Source organism: Sander lucioperca, chromosome 6 (assembly GCF_008315115.2).
Source record: "Sander lucioperca isolate FBNREF2018 chromosome 6, SLUC_FBN_1.2, whole genome shotgun sequence".
Taxonomy (NCBI): Eukaryota; Metazoa; Chordata; class Actinopteri; order Perciformes; family Percidae; genus Sander; species Sander lucioperca.
Window position 1 is genome coordinate 18932272 of NC_050178.1, and position 19379 is coordinate 18951650.

General features: G+C 41.0%; 1 protein-coding gene across 3 annotated transcripts in view; it reads right to left on the minus strand.

Moving 5' to 3' along the window:
• Window positions 1–19379, minus strand: part of ripor3 (RIPOR family member 3) — a 76369-nt gene that overhangs the window by 13446 nt on the left and 43544 nt on the right. For 2 of the 3 annotated variants that reach the window (XM_036001975.1, XM_031277178.2), the window contains 10 exons: window positions 16941–17033; window positions 14013–14174; window positions 12787–12865; window positions 12655–12678; window positions 12488–12541; window positions 11776–11925; window positions 6448–6511; window positions 6306–6349; window positions 5663–5788; window positions 4777–4922 (listed from right to left, as the gene is read on the minus strand). In XM_036001975.1, coding sequence (XP_035857868.1) covers window positions 4777–4922; window positions 5663–5788; window positions 6306–6349; window positions 6448–6511; window positions 11776–11925; window positions 12488–12541; window positions 12655–12678; window positions 12787–12865; window positions 14013–14174; window positions 16941–17032 — 941 coding nt within the window. In that variant the 5' untranslated portion in view covers window position 17033. Of the gene's footprint in view, window positions 1–4776; window positions 4923–5662; window positions 5789–6305; window positions 6350–6447; window positions 6512–11775; window positions 11926–12487; window positions 12542–12654; window positions 12679–12786; window positions 12866–14012; window positions 14175–16940; window positions 17034–17117; window positions 17216–19379 lie in introns of those variants that run through there. The other variant, XM_036001976.1, reaches the window with a different exon arrangement.

Genomic DNA, 19379 nt, shown 5'->3' on the forward strand with positions numbered 1-19379 from the left:
CAGCTGTTAAACACACTTCATCCATTTGACGATACACCAGCAAATGTAACTGCTCTTGTCTGCTCTCTCGGCTTGTCTCAGAGTTTCCAGACTTTTCCAAAGTTTTGATGCGTTTCCAGATGTGAAAAATGTCATGGTCGTTTCCTCTACCTTTCTTGACTTTGTGGTAATCCTCACCGTATGGTGTGTGCATACCGTTAATGGAAAAAAACCCTGAAAATTCATGAAACTTTTTAGTCACAGTCCCTTAAAAATACATTGCTTGTGTGCTTTAATAGATGACAATGCCCCTGAGCTCACTGAATTTATTTGTTCATTTTATTTACACTGAGTCATTTTCTTCAGCTATTTCTCCAGTAGTGTCTGTAAATTGTCATTTTGATCGTTTGGGAGCGTTCACTACACCGTTGTCAGAGCACAGCATCCTGCTTTATATTGATCCGTCTGTGACACACCTCGGGGCTCTGCAGTGCAGCCAGCTCTTGTGTTTTCGTCCACTGGCTTTTAGATGTCAGCTTCTCTCATCAGTCTGAGAATTGAGCCAACACATTTCCATCTTCTTTAGCTGCCTGCAGCTATATTTTTGTATTACATTTTGTCATGTTGGTTCAAAGAGTTTTATGTGTAGCAGAAACACTGATTGCAATCACTCCACTGTGACTCATTTAGGGGCTTAACAGAAGTGTGTGTGTGTGTGTGTGTGTGTGTGTGTGTGTGTGTGTGTGTGTGGTCACAGCAGTGTTTTGTGAGTGTGAGTTCGCCAGCCTTGTGCGTGTCTGTGTGATTCTCCATCTCTCTAAAGAGAGAATCCATGAAATGTCATCCACCTGGCTTCTCTAAACCCTGAAATGGGATCTGTCATGGTGCAAGGGCACATCAGAGTGCGTATGTGTGTGTGCTATTAAGGGTGTGAGTGTGGGTGTGTGCGTGCGTATGACGTACACTCTGTATTCAATGAGCTGCACAAGGACAGCTGGCTCAGGTTAGAGGTACAGAGGAGACAGGGAAAGAAGAAAACAACAGCAGATTCTGCAGGAAGGCAAAATGTGAATCTATGATAATAAAACACACCGTCTGTTGTTGTTTACATCGCATTGTTTGTTGCTTGGCCTTGTTTTACTGCTGTGAACGTGTGGATGTCAAAAGTAACAGTAAAAGAAAAGAAGTGGGAGAGAAAGTGAAAGTCGTCACAACGTAGGCAGCAAAAACACCTCTAAACTAATGTGAATGCACCACCAATAAACTAAAAGCAAGGTCCAGGACAGGAGAAGTAGTCCGTGTGCAGAGATGTGATGATCCAAAAGCGGAGTCTAAAATAGTGAAGCTAATGCAGAAGTTCCGTAAACCTGCATTCTATCTCATTTCCAGCAGGGGGCAACTCCACTGGCTCTAAAAAGAAGTCTGTTTCTATAGAAGTCTATGAGAAAATAATCCTACTTCTTACTTGATTTATTACCTCAGTAAACATTTTCATAACGAGTGTATGGCCCTTGAGCCAGTAGCTCAGTCCGTATGGAATTGGGTTAGGAACCGGAGGGCCTCTGGTTCAAGTCCCCCTATGGACCAAAGTATGGAGTGTGGACTGGTAGCTGGAGAAGTGCCAGTTCACCTCCTGGGCACTGCTAAGGTGCTCTTGAGCAAGGCACCGAACCCCCAACTGCTCGGGGCGCTCCTCCAAGGAGCAGCCCCCTCACTCTGACATCTCTCCATTAATTCAGGTCTCGGTTCAATGTGTGTGCAACTGTACTAACAGTGAGAATTGTGAATTTCCCCTCGCGGGATAAATAAAGGCATTCTTCTTCTTCTTCTTCTTAATCGCTAGTTTCAAGTCTTTTTCAGTAAATTATGTTCCATTTATTTTAAAATAGACGATAAAGCAGGGCAAGCTTTATTACATGCCAACCTGCCAATCAGTACAGAGGCTTTAGCAGTGCCAAAGATCTATGGCGTTATATACGTGTCACATTCCTGAGCGAGTAATTGTATGTTTTGAGCACAGAGAACTATATTTGCAAGCGCATTACATTGCATTTTGAACAGCATGTCTTTCTCTGCTCGCAGGTAGACGCTGCTGCGCTCCGGTCATGTCTCCCTCGCTCTCAACCTCTTCTCTCTACGCTCTCAACTCTAGACACGCTCGCTCAGATTTTCACAGCGTTACAAGTGTGCCACAAAACCAACCAATCGCAGAATCAAAAGGTCAATTCTGATTGGCTGTTCGTCTCTAATTAGATCGCAAGTAGCAGGAAACAAAAATCTACAGTCTTTTTCAGTTAACACCTGTTGGTACAGCAAATACTGACTACAGTGGAGCTGTTCGACTAATGTTACTGGATTAAAACACATTTCGGTCAGTATTTTGTATTATTGACTTATATCACAGAAATGTCTTAATATTTGTGTGTACTATAATGCCGTTGTTTTGTTTGACTTATATCTCCTTGTGTGTTTAACGTTAGTTTGACTCATCCTTCACGAGCAGTCTAGCTCACACACTGCAGCCGACATGTCCTCTGAACAGGCCTCGCAGCACTGTAACTAGCTAAGTTAGCTAGGTCTCACAATGCGAGACTGAACAGCAGTAGACCTGTCACACTATAGCCACATGTAGCTAAGTAGTTTTTAATACTTTGGTTACATTACCGTATTTTATTAACCTGAATTATGTTGCTATATTAGCTTGCGAAGGAGCTATCCGTTGCTAACGCTAATTTATCTCAAAAAGCAGAAACGTTAGCTAACTACTGCCAAGATATGATTTCACTAGAGACCAGAGAGGTGTTGTAAGACTCATCAAGTGTTGTCATGTGTTTACGCTGTTTTACAATGAAACCATATCTTGGCAGTAACATTAGTTAGCTACTGCTTTTTGACATAAATTAGCTAGCTAACGTTAGCGTTAGCAACGGATAGCTACTTTGCAAGCCAATAAAATATAGCCTTGGCAAACAGAATTAAGGTTAATAAAACACGATAACTATTTAACCAGTATTACAAACTTCTTACAAGTGGCTGGATTGTGACATTTTAGTTTTGTTCAGATGAATATGTTGGATGCATAGCTGGACTTTATCCATGCTGGGCTAATGTTAGATTGCTTGTGAAGGATGACGTTAGTCACACAGAGATATGTAATTCAAACAACGTTATTGTGATTAACACAACTATTAAGGCATGTCTGTAATATACCGGTCGGTCAATAATATAAAATACTGTAGATCAGTGCTTTCCAACCCTTCTGGTCTGAGTTTCCCCCACAGTCCTGTCATATAAACTCACATACCCCGCCCTATCAATTCCCAATGTGTTCACACTATTTATCATATTAAAGTGAATATTCTTACATTTTCATGCAATTGAACTGTAAACATTTAGGTTGGTTTGGTCAGAAAAAATATAGTTCTCTGTGCTCAAAACATACAATTACTCACTCAGGAATGTGACACATATATAACGCCATAAAGATCCTCTATACTAAAGAGAACGCATTTCGAGCAGCGCCAGTGGTATGAAAAGTTATATTTAAATCATTTATTAATATGTTCTTTTTCCAACCTTAGATATTTACACAGCTAAAAGACATTTAGCATCACGGAGATTAGTTTTGTTAGGGCGTTCATGAACATTAGCTGACATTAGCTTCTCTGTGTTGCTAGATCTTGCGAGAGTTTGGTCCTGAGACAGAAACAGGTCTCAAACTAAGTTTATTTTCTCCTGATGTGTCCGTCTGAAAAAAATCCATTTTAGTGTCAGAATGTTCTGGAGATATGTGGCTTGTGAAAAATGGGTCCAATATATACTTTGGTGACTATGGGGCAAAATATTTGCTCATAATCTGTGTTCACGTTGACTTCTCCCATTGGAATCAATACACTCAGGACCTGCCGCTAGTCTCCTAAAGAGGCGTGGCCATGGAGAAACCAACATGACACAGATACAGGAAACTACTCTGAGTTGGGGCGTCTCGGTTGTAAACTGTCTCTGGTAATGCCAACCATGGCACGGTGGACATTAAAATAGACCTGGACTTTTTTTTGGCTGCTGTTGGTGTTTTCATCTTAAGGCTCCGACACACCAACCCGACGGCCGACCATCGGCAGAAAAGTCGGACTGATCAGTCAGCTCCCGTCTCCCCGAGTGGGTCAAAAAAGTGCCACGGAACCAACGTGATATCATGACTTGGAGTAAACATACACGCCACTTTCCTAAAGGCAAGTGGTGTGTTATCTGTACGCTTTTTGAGCTATCGGCGTGTATATCTACACTGTGTCACAGCGTAAACGTACACAGCACTTTCTAAAGCCACGTGGCGTGTTATCGCGAGGCTACATGTTATCGCGAGGCTACGGTTGGATTTAACGTCACGCGTGGGGGAAAAGAAAAACTGGTTGGGATTAGGAAAAGAAGAACTGGGCTGGGTTTAGGAAAACAACAAACGTGGAAAGGAAACAACACACGCGGAAAACAAAGGAAACATCACACGCAAATAATTATTTACATATTCATATATCATCATGTTTTAATGTGGAAGGCACAGTGAATCCATAAGCTTAATCTTAGCTTGTATCTGTGGATGGCCACCATAGTGACTACCTTACAGGCCAGTAAGTGTATCATTAATGTTGTTGAGGATGTTGTTTTTTACGAATTAACCAATTTATCTTTGCTAATAATATAAAAAAGTACGTTCAAAAAAGTATTTAACAATTATTTGGCAGCCTCCCAGCAGTGACTCTAAGGACCCTCTAGTGTGTGTGTGTCTGTGTGTGTTCGTACTTCCAGGTGACCTCCAGCTGCAGTTTGATGGTTCCCAGCTCCGTGATGTCCACCAACATCAGCTGCGGCCTCACCACAAAGAAATCTGCGCTGGCACACGTCACCATGCCAACCAGCAGCCAGCCCAAACCCTTGGCCTCCGTCACCTGAAAGAAGAGATTTGAAGGGTGAGATACATGCACGCATAAACCAGATATCTTGTACAACAAGCAAAGATAATGCACAAATGGTGTAAAAGGGAAATTGTTTCTAAATACAGCAAAAATACTTAACTTAAACTTACTTAAAAAAGTACAAAAGTTAGTGACCCTAAAAGCCATTATACCCGTAATCACAAAGTCCGAGGTGGAAGAGGTATTTAATTGTATTTAAATCCTTTACACAATTTATACCACAATATTGCAGTACTGTTATATTAGACTGCATTAGTTTTAGCTAGTAAAATCATACTCTTACTAGTTACTATAGTTGTCAAATACATGTAATGAGTATATTTCCCTCTGAGGTAGTGGAGTGGAAAATGTACAGTACGTGAGTAAATAAACATAGTAACATTCCATCACTGCACAGAAGAAAGGGATTATGGGTATTCTAGCTTTTACTACATCAGCAAAAAAAAACTTCCTCTATGTGCATTAGCAAGTACTTTTAAATGTCTTCTGTAGACTCTCTATTATCGTATTTATTGCTATTATTGTCGTATTATTTATTGTTTATTTCATTTTATTAAGGATCTTGTTTTATTGTTTCTACTGTACAGCACAATGTTAGTTGTAGAAGTATTATGAAAAATGCTATGCTATTAAAGTTATTATTATGACGTGTGTGTGTGTGTGTGTGTGTGTGTGTGTGTGTGCGCGTGCGTGCGTGCGTGCGTGCGTGCAACCTTGATCTCGAAGTTGTGGTGTATGTGCGGGAGGAAGACCATCTCCTCCTGGTCCCAGTACTGCGTGTCGTCTGATTGGATCCTCCCTCTGATCCTCCATCGCTGGCGGCCCAGACGCACCACCACCTGTGACATCATCCAGACATGACGTCACTACAGTCTCTCTCTCACTCTGGTTCTAGCCATGTTTTCCCTTAGTGTAGTAAACTTGATCATACTAGGGCTGCACGATATGAGGAAAATGTCTAATTGGGATTATTTTGACTGATATTGCGATATGATTCACGATATTGGAGGGAATGATCATTTTTGTACCATTATTCTGATTTTCATTGAAGAATATTGCACCTATAATGATTATAGTGTTGATTTTTGCAAGGATATGTAGCAGACAAAGATGTTTTTCTTTAGTCTGTAGGATAGGATTTGTAGACTAGGACGTCTCTGCAGCACCACAATACTTGATTCAGAAAAGTTTGACACATATTTTGCCTTTCACAAATATTGCGGAGACCCCCCACCCTAACCCCGTGATTTGGATATTGCACTTGTCCATATTGCGATTTTGATAAAATATATATAAAGAATATATTCTCTATTCAATAAAACAAAGTGATGTTTTTCTTTAAATAGAGAAGCTCACCTCGTATTGGTCTCCAGGGCAGAGTCGAGCAAATCCGATCAGACCTGCAAGGGAAAACACATGAGATATTTGGAAGATAAGATGTCACTGGTAACTCTGTGTGTGTGTGTGTGTGTGTGTGTGTTTTTGTGTGTTTGTGTACCTTTCATTTTGATGTGTAGCTCTCCAAGGAGGATTTCTAACTCTCCCTCCATAACTGACATGTCCTGCAGAGAGAGGGAAATTAGGTAAGAGTGAAATTTTAGATAAAGTAAACGGCTGTTATTTTTGTTAACCAACCACTTTGACACTTTACACGTATTTTCTGTCCAAAGTGAGGTCACAGGTCAGGGCCATGAACAGAACATCAACACTAGAGCTGTTATATATCTATATCTGGCAACAATTTTCTTTGGCTTTTTGACTGAAAGATAGTGTGTGTGTGTGTGTGTCTCTCTCTCTCTCTCTCTCTCTCTCTCTCTCTCTCTCTCTCTCTCTCTCTCTCTCTCCTCGACTACCTCACTGGCTGTGAGGGAAAAAGTTGTTGTGCTGGTTCAGTTTAGGATCGGTAGTGTTCCTCATTAAAACAAGTTGACGCAATTAGCAACAAGCTACTGAGTAAACTGTGTTTGAACCTTTGGAAGCTGGAAGGCCTCATTACCTAGAGTTGTAATCAGTAATGTGTCAGTAAGTTCAGTTTTTCTGGTGTTGGTGTATTCTCTACTCTGTATTTAGACAGAATGTTAACTGCAATGTTGAAGCTACATCCACACTAGTCCACTTTAATTTTTAAGTTAAGTTTGAGACAAAAACTATCTCGGTCCACACAAGAGTTTTAGCTCCAGTCGCAGAACTAATCTCCATCCATGTTAACACGTCTGACCACACATTGTCTGACGTTACTCAGCGGTTCAAAATCATGGATGTACAAGTTGAAAATACAGAAAATACTTTGGAGAAAGCTCAACAATAGTAAGCAAAAGATGTATTAGCTTGGACCGACGACAAGGTGGAACTGTTACTGAAAGTATGTAAGCCCACCTAACTGATAAGACTGACTGACGTGCGTCCTCACAGAGAATTTCTAATAAGGGGAGAAGTGTCCACTCTTGGGAAAACTTCCAGCTTCTGAACTGGTTGCAGTTCCACTCTGGTTCCATATGAGGGCGCTCACAGGCGAGTGCAGAATGAATGGTGGTCTATGGATCTATACCCCTCAAAATCCACTTTTCTCAGGATATCATTTTTTGTCTAGTAATTTGAATGTTGCATTCAAAAGGGGAGGCTAAGAAAATACACACTGCTGGGTGTTAGATTTTTTTTAAAGTCGCTTTTTTGTTCTATAAAGCCTTTTAAAATGTTAATGACGTCATACACATATACGGCCAGAGATACTGCTTTACGGCAAGGTCTGAGTCGCTTCCTTTGTTCTCTCGAGGCATTGACAACACAGCTGACAGGTTAGGCTCTCCCTGTCAATACACGTGCTATAAAGAGGTTTGCTAATGTTTTAAAGACCACGCCGAAATATTCACTCTGATGACATTCTGGTTCTGCTTCGGATGCCGTCAAGCGGGATATCTGGTCATAATCAGTCCTTCACTGACCAATCAGCATTCATTAGCAGAATGCTAGCGTGTTATGGGCAACAACGACTCAACCTGTAAGAAATCAAAATGACATAAGTACTCGTTCATTCAACTTTCGACCTATAATCCATGTTGAACTTGCAAAAACTACAATCAAATCTGAGATTTGTCAATGGCAATCAGGCGAAAGAGACAAATTTAGCCGTCTAGCTCCATAGACCACCATTCATTTTACACTCGCCTACGATCACCCCCAGTGGAACTCTGGTGGAACTGCAACCAAATTCGGTACAATGGGGCTTAATAGGGAGTGAACAGGCTCTCCGTAGACGGGCTCTGGTCCTCGTTTCCAAAGGTCTCCGTTTGTGTCCGTCCAGACTACAAAGCAACCCCGGAGTTTTCAAACCAAAACGGGGGCAGCAGTATTTCCAAATTTCTCCATTTTAGGGACTCGGAAAAACCGGAGTAGTGTATACACGAGGCGTGAACGTAGCAAAAGATATTCATTTATAAACCAAAACGTAGTAGTGTAAATGTAGCCTAAGTGTTACAGCCTTTTCATTTTGAATACATAACTTTTCCCACAGTATTTCTAACACTTTTCTTGCTACATTCACTTAAAAGATCTGAATGCTTCTTCCACCACTGAAAGAAAGGGAACGGGCAGAAATAACACTAGTTGATGAGTAGGTGGCAGAAATTGCTGTAATTTTCCGTATAAGAGGAAGCAAAGTAGGACAAAAAAATAGATGTACCGATGTGAGCATGTGTTTGAAACTGTTAGATGAGAAGGAGAGACTGAATGTTCTGCACCACGGTGAGACTGACAGACAGACAGACAGAGGGTATGAATGAGTCTTCAGTTGTCTGTTAATGACCCTTAGCATGCAGCTGCAAACAGGAGAATCACTGTGGGACCATCACTCACACACCAGATGATTTGGTTTGGCAGCGTTACGGCCATTAGCGGCTGTGAGGAGATGATGGATAAGTGGCAGCCACTTTTGGCCTGACTACATTTCAATTGCAGCCCTTTTATCGCATTACTCTGTGATCATTCAGGGCACAAGAATCTGTTCTCAACTTTCTTTTCTGTGGTGATGACATTTTTTGGATTTTGCAGCTTCACCAAAATCATTTATAAAGCTTTTATGTTTTATTTTCTGTGGACGAATAGTTTTTTCATTCAGCTTCCATCATGCCGCATTGTTACAGAAGAAATCCAGTATTTTCTGTGTGAATCAAAGAAAAAGTTACCGATAAGCAGTGATCATCGGTAACTTTTTCTAATCCAGTCAAGCGTTTGCCTGGATCATTGTCTGCCAAATGTGTTTGGTTTGCTGCAGCCCAATTTACACAGTATTCCCTTTAGGCATAAATGGCTGTTTAGTTTTGATCAACATGTCCAGGTCTTTCTTTCCAGAATGTGAAGTGAGGAGGGCGTTTTTCCCTTTTTTTTTGAAATGAGTAAAGTGTTTGTCAGCAATTATTTTTGACCAAATTGAACAGAAAAGTGGGCTGTGGGGGCGTCCATCAGACAAAATGTGAGCATCAAACACTTTATTTCCTGCACTCTAATAAATAAATCTGTAAAATAACAGAAGAGGACCGGCAGCTCATTACCCGGACTTTGCTCCGTAAATTAAAAAAACGGAAATGATGTGTGTATAATACAGTTAAAATACAGAACATTTTCTGTTTTTTGGCCTTTATAAAATTCTGTCATGTCATGAAAAAAAATGCTGCTCAGTTAGTAAACTTCCGAAAACATTGAAAAAAACTTGTCGTAAAAAGCGACAAATGTAAAAAAAAAAAAGGGGCAACAGGGACTTAATCTCCCAAAATCAATCTTTTTTTAAGGGGGACAAATCTACCTCTTCTAAATATGGGGACATATCCCCTGCATCCCCCCTGAAAGCTACGCCTATGCATCCTATCAGATGCATAGGATAGGATTACACAGGTGACCTGAGGAAAATCTGACTTTACTGACTGTTTCACAACCTATAATAATTTTCTATTGACTTATAAGTACTTTAAAATAGTATGCAACTGTGCTTATAGTTTCCTTGCTAAACTTTGGTGAAATGCTGGAATTGGAATCAAACATTAGGGCTGTGTTTGAGGGTGCAGAAGCAGAAACAGGACGTTTGAAGAGTTTTTTTTGGTCATTCATCATGCAGTCGGAGATGTCATGAGTGACTGTGTTTAGTTGTGTTTCAGCCCTCTGTGACCTCCTGTCTGCTGCACACATGGTCAGAGCGAGGCACAGCGCTGACATTCATGTTCCACCTCAGATGCAGTAGAAAGACATTGCAGATGAAATAAAATATGTTGTGTTCTTGATTTGTGAACATAAACTGTATACATCCAAAAGACATCAAGGAAAAACACATCAAGTAAGGCACTCGTCTTTAAAACAACACTAGGTAACCTTTCCCGCTTCGGTCCCCCTACAGGTTGGAAGCGGAATTGTCCATTACATTACATGGTCCAGTTCACTCGACCTACAGATCCGCTACCTGATCTGGCAAACTTGCATAATGTAATGTAATGGACAATTCTGCTTCCAACCTGTAGGGATGCCGAAGCGGGAAAAGTTACCTAGTGTTGCTTTAAGAAAAATGATTTAAAATGCCTTTTATACATCTGGCACATTCTACATAGAATAAGATAAAACAAAAAAAAAAAAACGTTCACATTCTCAATCTTATTCTACTGAGAATGTGCCAGATGTATTAAAAGCATTTGAAATATTGGGGTTTTCCTTGATTATTGGATTTGTTCATGCCCCGTACGAAAGAGCCCCGACTTTTGTTCACTAACACTAGTTCCAAGAAGCTCTCCAATCTCTTCCGTTCCCCAAATACTGTATATCAGCTTACTAAAATGTTTCCAGCATTCTATTAGATTAACTAGTTTAACTAGGATCTGGTTCAGATATAAACCAAACTTAAAATTCTATGATTGTTACATCCATTCTCATATAAACTGCATCATGCAATCTTATAATCCACATCTGTTCAGTTGTGTTGTAGCTCTTCATGTAACAAACTGCTGGCATGGTACAGCTCGACCCCCACTGGTACTATTATTATTATTAATTATAGTTCTATTATCTTTACAGTTACTAGAATTGCCACAGTACAGTATGTCATTCCATTATACCCATTGCTATAATTATTATGAGTCATATTTCTATAATTATTATAGTTAGGTATTATTGTAGTTGCTGTGCCGCCCACCCAGAGCCAGGGTCTGTCTGAGGTTTCTGTCTGTTAAAAGGAAGTTTTTCCTCGCCGCCGTTGCACCAAATGCTTGCTCTTGGGGGGGAATTGTTGGGTCTCTGTAAATGATATACTCTGTCTGTAAAGTGTCCTGAGATACCTTCTTTTATGATTTGACACTATAAATAAAATTGACTGCAGGAGCTAATGCCTGACCGGGCTTCAATTTTAAAGCTGATTTTGAAATGCATTTAACTTAATGCCTTTTAGGCCACGAGAGGTTTTGTTGTTTGAATGTCATTGCAGAGTGTAATTTACACCTTGATGCCAGATGCAGTTTGTTGCTTGTTCAGAAATCCTGCATATGACGTTGTTCAGACCTGAACCATTTTTCTTTTCACCCTACTAATAAGTCAAGCGTTTTGTTCGTATTACAGTTATGTTGATGGCAACATTTCTGTACTGGCGGACATCAAAAGTCACTTCGTACATGCACTGCAGGAAAGACGAAAATAAGGCCTTTGACTGCAGAAGAAATATCTCAAACACACACACACACACACACACACACACACACACACACACACACACACACACACACACACACACACACACACACACACAGACAGACACACCTCTCTCAGTATCTCTCTCTTTCTCTGATCCTTGCAATACCTGCAGGCTGTGTCTGTGGTTGCGACTGAGCTCCAGCAGGCTCTCTCTGGAGGCTCTGGTGGACGGCAACAGTGAGAAGGCTCTCTTCATGTTGACCACTCCCTGACACAACCTCCACTGGATACAATACGTCTCGTACAGCTCCTCCACCTGCACGGACCAGACATACAAGCGCTGGCTTCAGACACACAATCAATTACACAATGTAGTTCCTTTCTTTCCACAAAACGATCTGCTTGTGAGCTTAACTTTGCATGGACTGTGACTTTTTTTTGTTTTCTTAGTTTGACTTTGTTGTTGCTTCCCCAGGCCTCTGCATTCTGTCTCTACCTGTCCACCCAGATGCCCTGCCTTTGCTTTCCAGCCACCTGAACCTGAACACTTATCTGGACATTGCTACCTGCCTGCACCTTTTCCCTGCCCCATTCCTGTTCGGACAACTATGCCAGTAAGCTTTTGTATTATTCACTTTTTTTTCATTTTACTCTTCATTTTGGTCATTCCCTGCTGCCTCACGCTGACCTGCCTGACACAAAGCTATTACAAGTTCTCCATACCTTTTTTAATTTGAAAGACCACAGCAATTTCCTAAAATGTTTGTCGAGCTGTCGTATCCTCGACGATCACTCGATCGTATTTACCTCAACCTGAGACCAAACCCGAAACTAAAAAGATAAGACAAATGGAAATGTGATGGACTTTTTTTTTTTACCTTGCTGATTTGAAATTCTAATCTTCGTATGTATCTCTCCAATGCTCTGATCTCCTGTGAAAGCAAAAATATGAAAACTTAGTTTAAAAAGTGTGTGTGTATATATATATATATATATATATATATATATTGATCTACATGAACGCAGGTTTGGGTTTGTAGATTACCTTCTCCAGATCATACAGAAAGGCCTGGAAACAGAGAAAAATACATTATAAAAATAATATTTTTATAATAACCCCCTGAAAAACAACTCCAACCATCCACATGCACTCAAGTTTGTTCTTCTCTCTCCTCACCAGTCTGGAGTTTCTCTTGGTCTCTCTCTGCTGGGAAGACAGGAAGTCCATATCTGCCTGGTGACCCTCCAGGTACTCCCTGCAGACACCAACATTCATTCATTGAGTATCTTTACATGCACACTAATATACCACTATTATTCCCAATATGGCAACACTCCGAATTTGATTCAGGTCATTTAAACAGCATATTTCATTTGGATATTCCGAAATAAGGCCTTTTTCCGAATTTTCTGATTAAGTTGTGGGATATGCCGGTATTATTCAGGTTTAAGAGGCATTCTTTGGACATTTATACAGCGCATTGAGAATCAGCATCTCAAAGTTTTTTTTTGTTGTTTTTTTTTAAAAAAAAAAAGGTCCCATGGCATAAAAATTTCACTTTATGAGGTTTTTTGCATATGGTCGCCCAGTGGCTAGAAATGACGATAGGTGTAAACAGAGTCCTGGGGATCCTGCTCCGCCTTTGAGAAAATGAAAGCTCAGACCACTAAGGTCTATATAAAAGCATCCAAAGAGCACCATGTCATGGGACCTTTTAAAGATTATTTTTTTTGGGATTTTCCGCCTTTAATTTGACAGGACAGCTAGGTGAGAAATGGGAGAGAGAGAGAGAGGGGGGAAGGTCGGATTCGAACCCTGGACCTCTGCGTTGAGGCATAAACCTCTCAGTATATGTGCGCCTGCTCTACCCACTGAGCCAACCCGGCTACTCAATCAGGGTTTTTTACCGCAGTTTGTGACAGTTTACGGCCTCTTCCCTGATTACGGCGTACAGTCAGCTCTGTGCGTTGCTATGGTTGTTGTACACAAACCAACCAGCCGACAGTTTGCAGGGCTGCGGTAGAGATGCACGGACAAAAGAAAAGAAGCCGAAACACGGCTACTTTTAAACATTATGAAAGACTTATATCAACAGGTTTTTGGATATGCTCACACATCGCAACGCCGATGCAGAAGGAGTACTTTTACTTTTGATACTTTAAGTATATTTTTCTGATTATACTTTTATTCTCCTGGAGTTTGAATGCAGGACTTTGACTTTTTAATTGAATATGTTTACATTGTTGTATTGGTACCACCACTGCTACTTACTTGTAGTATAAAAGCAGTATCAAAATACACACTTAACCCCATTATTATTATTATTATTATTATTATTATTATATTTATATATACATAATTTAACTTGAGCACTAGGGTATATTTTCTAGTAGTATACGTACTTAAGTCCTTTGCGTAGCGCCTGGAAGACCCTGTCGACCTGCTCCGGCTGCAGAGACCAGATAGCTCCTCCCCCTCTGCTGGGAGACGCTGGGAGGTGCATTCTGGGAGATTTACCTCCTGTCATGGCTTTGGAGCGGAGAGAGTTACGAACAGAGGACGTCCTAAAAACAGAAATGTACAGAGTGAGATGGTTATCAACTTAGATTGGCCAATACTCAGAAACCAACTCAGGATTTTTTTCAGACTTTCAGAGTCAAATCTGACTCTGCCATTAAATTCAACCATTATTAGTAATCACTGGTGGAAAGAGGGTTTCTCAACATGGCCAGGATTTTTCCAAAGCGTCCATGTGTTCTTAGATTGAATGCTTTTGTTCACTTAAGCACCTGATATAATGAACTCTTGCCTGATATCAGACAGAATTATCAACTCGTTACACTCCGTTTCCATCTTCAGTCTGACATTGCCTCCACTCTAACCGGTTTCCATTTCCGGGGAGAGGTGGATTCGATTTTCCCTTCGACGTGTCCGCCTGAATCTAATGCCATTTTAGGTAGACACGGATGCGTAGCCATGCCGACACACTGGTTTTGCTGGGGTTATGAAGAGTGGGGCGGAGTGAATTAAAAACAAACTGCGATGTCAGGCAATATTAAGACAGCTTGACAACAGCGTTAGAGATCATTTTTCAACCGATAAAACCGCTGTTACATGTCATGATGCCAGAAAATCAGTCAGCTAGGTGGATTGAAAGGTCTGGACCCCGGAAAACCTGAACTCACCAACAGGGGAAACCATTTCAAAGTCGCTCTCAAAAGGTGTAATATGACATGATGATGTACGTTTGACAACGGTAAAGGAAGATGGTCTGTCGGCCATCTTTGTGTCTCTATAACATCACCCTCATTCCTTTTACGAATAGTTTTTTTCCGTTTGCTGAAATGACTTTTCTTAAGAGAACAGTCTCTTTTTATACTGTACTTTAAAGCAGTGCTTCTCAACCTTTTTCCAGTGGCGATCCCCCAATTTAATGAAGTTGGTGTTAAAAAGTATTCATCCATTTCTAAGCAGGCTCTTTGTTGTGTTTGTGTCTGTACACACATATGTGCGGTGTTTTTATCAGCCATATTTCTCACAGAATACAGCTTCACTCAGACTTAGCAGACCTCTGTAATTATGGACTCGGCCATAAAAGTGCTTTCCTTCTACTTGATATTTGTCGTGTGTGTGTGTGTGTGTGTGGGTGGGTGTGGGTGTGTGTGTGTGTGTGTGTGTGTGTGTGTGTGTGTGGTGCATTTATGTCATGTTTACGGCCCGGGTCGTGTCACCATCAAAGGTCTGTAATAAAGAATGATGGGAGACCACGTGGTGTCATGCTGTCAGAGCAGGACCACAGTGGAGACGCTCAGGAATGAAGTGTGTGTGTGTGTGTGTGTGTGTGTGTGTGTGATGTTTAAGATGGAAAAAAATCACAGGAAGTGCATTCCAGCGCTCTTTTTCTTGACATGACATTTCATTCTTTCTCTCTCTCGTGGGACTGACGGCTGACATCTGTTTGTTTGTCACTCGTTCTTTCTTCCTTCAGAAATAACATCTTGTAGTCTGTGGTGCGTTCACTGCCCATCAACGAGGAACAGGCTTGTCTGAGGGCCACGGGATCTCCCTCCACACGACAAGAGACAGTTTATCTTCAAGTGCTTTAAATCTTAAGGGATTTTATTTTCTCCTTTTTGTTGTTCTACAGTATGAAAAACAACAAAGAGGTGTTTCAGTGGATATGACGTCTCTGTCTAACTGAAATTTCGCTGAACTGTTAAACTTTTTATTTGTTGGTTTTGACATCAGTTGATTTTTGGCAATGTCAAGGTTTGAACTTGAATGAATTCAAATACTTATTGTTATTAATTGCAAAAAAATATAATCAGATTTGAAGGAGATGTAGAAAGCTAAAGATGTGACTCCGTTATCAACACATAATGTGCAGAACACATTAAGCAAAAACATTGTGACGTGAATGAACCCCATTGACTAACATGGACTGAATTAAATACAGGTGCGACTGCCCCGACACACTCAGAGCAGACACTGCATTTGATGTTGAGCACCTCTTTTTAAATCACACACATTTAACATGATGTATGTGTTTTAATGCATTAGTTGTAGATGTATTTTCTCAGTGTGGGAAAGGGAGGCACCTGGGAGACGCATGCGGTAGACTGAAATGGTTACAAATGGTTTTGGTATCTTGTTGAAGACTGCAGTGCAGAGTGTAACATTTTAAAGAGTTTGTAGCAACTTAAGCCTTAAAAAAATAGTTTACTTTCTAGCTAAGAGTTAAATGAGAAGGTCAATACCACTCTCATGTCTATGAATATGCACTCAGCCGCTTTCATAGATCACATGACTGACAGGCTGCGCTCTGATAGGCCAGAAGTCGGTTAGAGTGCATGCCTATCCTGTCCTGGGTAGCTCGGATATTGTCTCTGTTGCTTGAATTTTTACATCTCAATTTGACCAATCGAATTTGAGCAACCTGAATCTATTGTTTTGAAATTCTGAAACTTGAATTATTGGATCTGAATTTGTGACCATTGGAGACAAAAAGAAATTCCAATTCAGCTTTTGAAATTGCAAAGTAGGACATTTCATATTTTCATTTCAAACAGGTGAATTCAGAACAAATGCATTCAGATACATGGTTTCAAAGTAAAATATTTCAATTTTAAGTATTCAGTGGTTGTTAAAGTTCAAATACTTATGTCTCTTATTTGCTTCCATACGTGTCGTCCACAGTCTATGATGTAGACGATGCTTTAAAGACCTCATTTGTTTCGCCTTGTCATTTCTTTAAGACTGAAGCAATTTAAGGCAACTTAGTTGATCTTTATTCCTTGCATTCTCATTGGCTGTAACAGCGTGCCACTCACCGCCGTCGTCCAGTCAGAGAGCTGAAGCCGGTGAAGGAGCGGCTCCTGTTTACCAAACCTGAGGGCGAGTCGAATCGCAGCTTCACCGACATCCTGAAGAAAGAGAGAATAATTACAGCAATGTAAGATTTTAATCATATCTGTTGGATGTTGCAAGAAAACAAAAAATCCCCACACCTTAAATATTCCTAGTGATTGCCAAATGAAACCTCATGAAACTTCGTGACCAATTTTATTTATTTTCTGAGCCCACTAGATGGCGCTCTTGGTTTAAAGAAAAAGACTCAAGCAATGGCATTTCAGTTTTCTTTCAACGCTTTGTTGAACAGAGACCGCCATCTAGTGGGCTCAGAAAATAAAGAAAACTGTTCACGAGGCTTCATAAGGTCCCCACAAACAGTGCTCAGCCTTTCTACTGACTTCTTCCAGCCGCCACTGCCAGTATTGCAACAAAAAAATCCCTCTGCGACCTAGAAAGGAATTTCCCAATAGGCCACTATTGTAAAAGAGACATCTGTAAAACTGCTAACAGGACACCTCCAACTGCAAACAAGGTCGGTTATGACTCTCTATTCTGAATTTTTAAAACATGGACTTTTTTTATATTTCAAAACCTCCCCTTTGAGCCGAGAAAAGCAATTGAAAAACCTTTGACGTCACCACAATGTAGCCCAGCGGGACCTCACGGGCGGGGCCAGGGGGGACAAACACTACTGGGCATAGTCAGCTGTCACATATCATGGAAGTAAACCCGGAAGATTAAAAACTTTTTGAGTGGAAGCGCCACTGAGCAACTCTCATAGGAATGAACGGGGCTCCGCCATTAACGTTGCATCCAGGTATATATATAGTCTATATCCACGACATTCCACTTCCGGGATTGCTCCGTTGGCGCCGGAAATTCCGCTGGATGACACTATTTTCGGCCGGATGTCCGTTACCTTCCGCTTTCTTTGTGTTGGCGTTCTAAACTCTGGTGGATTTCTGAGGACTATGGTTAACTGCTCCTCAGATCTCTGCAGGGTAAATCCAGACAGCTAGCTAGACTATCTGTCCAATCTGAGTTTTCTGTTGCACGACTAAAACAACTTTTGAACGTACACAAAAAAAAGTTCCTTCCCAAGGCTATTTTGCAGAGGCACCGTGGCTCCGTACGGCGCTTAGCCCCACCCTAGGACGATTGTGATTGGTTTAAAGAAATGCCAATAAACCAGAGCACGTTTTTCTCCCATCCCAGAAAGATGTATGGACTAGCCAAACCCTCCTCTGCAGCGTTGTGGAGGAAGGTCTGGCAATGCAAGACTAGGTCTTATAATACACCCATGAGCTCCATGAAGATTCATCTGGCCATCACTTAATATTCCCCAATTACCGCCAAACTTCCATGACATTGACGAGAAAAAAAAATTAACCACACCTATTTCAAAATCAAAATGACGCTACTCGCAACTTGTTTATACCCAAACCAGCAATTCTAAAGATAAACCCTTTTGAAAGGCTGCCTCAAGATTTCCAGAGACCTTGTTATTCCAGTATTATTAATTGCCACCAGACCTTGATCAGACAAACTGTTCACACTTGGTTTTGATACTTGTGTAGGTATGAGTAGCTGCTGAAGCCAAGAGTGTAAAACTTTAATGAACACTACTGTAGATCACCTTTTTTTTTTTTTTTTCCATTTATCATGTCTTAGTATGTTAACAGCTTGTGGGATCAGCTTTTTTGTCCATTTGTCCATTATTTCCAAGTCACCTCAGTAAACGCTTAAATCCAAAAGTACAGGCCACCCTTACTCTCTCAGACATTCCGAAACGCGAACCAGAGCACCAACATCTCTGGGACACATTAAAACAGGGAACATCCTGAAACAGACACACAAACGTGCACATACTGGTCCACAGATAGAGGGTAGTTATATGTTTGCATTTCACTTTAGAGCCTGGGTAGCTCAGATGGCGTGCATCAGATTTTTAGCCACGTATCCAGTAAAAGTAAAAAGTTTTTACATACAGTAGAGTTGTGGTTTCCAGATAGTGAATCTGACTAACGTTGTTGATCTGCTGACTTTTCCTCTAGCGCCACCAGCAGGTTCATCTTCTTGTTTTTGAGTGATATATCTCGACAACTATTGGGTGGATTTCCATTAAATTTAGTAGACATTAAAGTCATAATCTCGAGGGTACTGAGATAACACAATGGGGATTGAGCGTATGGCCCACTGATGAAGCTCTTGCATTTGTGGAATTTGGAACTGGGTGGCGAAATTCCCTGGAAAAATCTCAAGCGACGCACAGTTAGTGATGTGTTTTCCGTCACCCAGCAGTGATTGGTCCGCCAGAGAGGGTGTGGTCGGAGCTAACGCAACAGACTCACTCTTCAACTCACTTGTGTGTGAAGCGGCGAGCTGTTTTTTCCGGGCTCTACCAGTGTTGCGAGTAA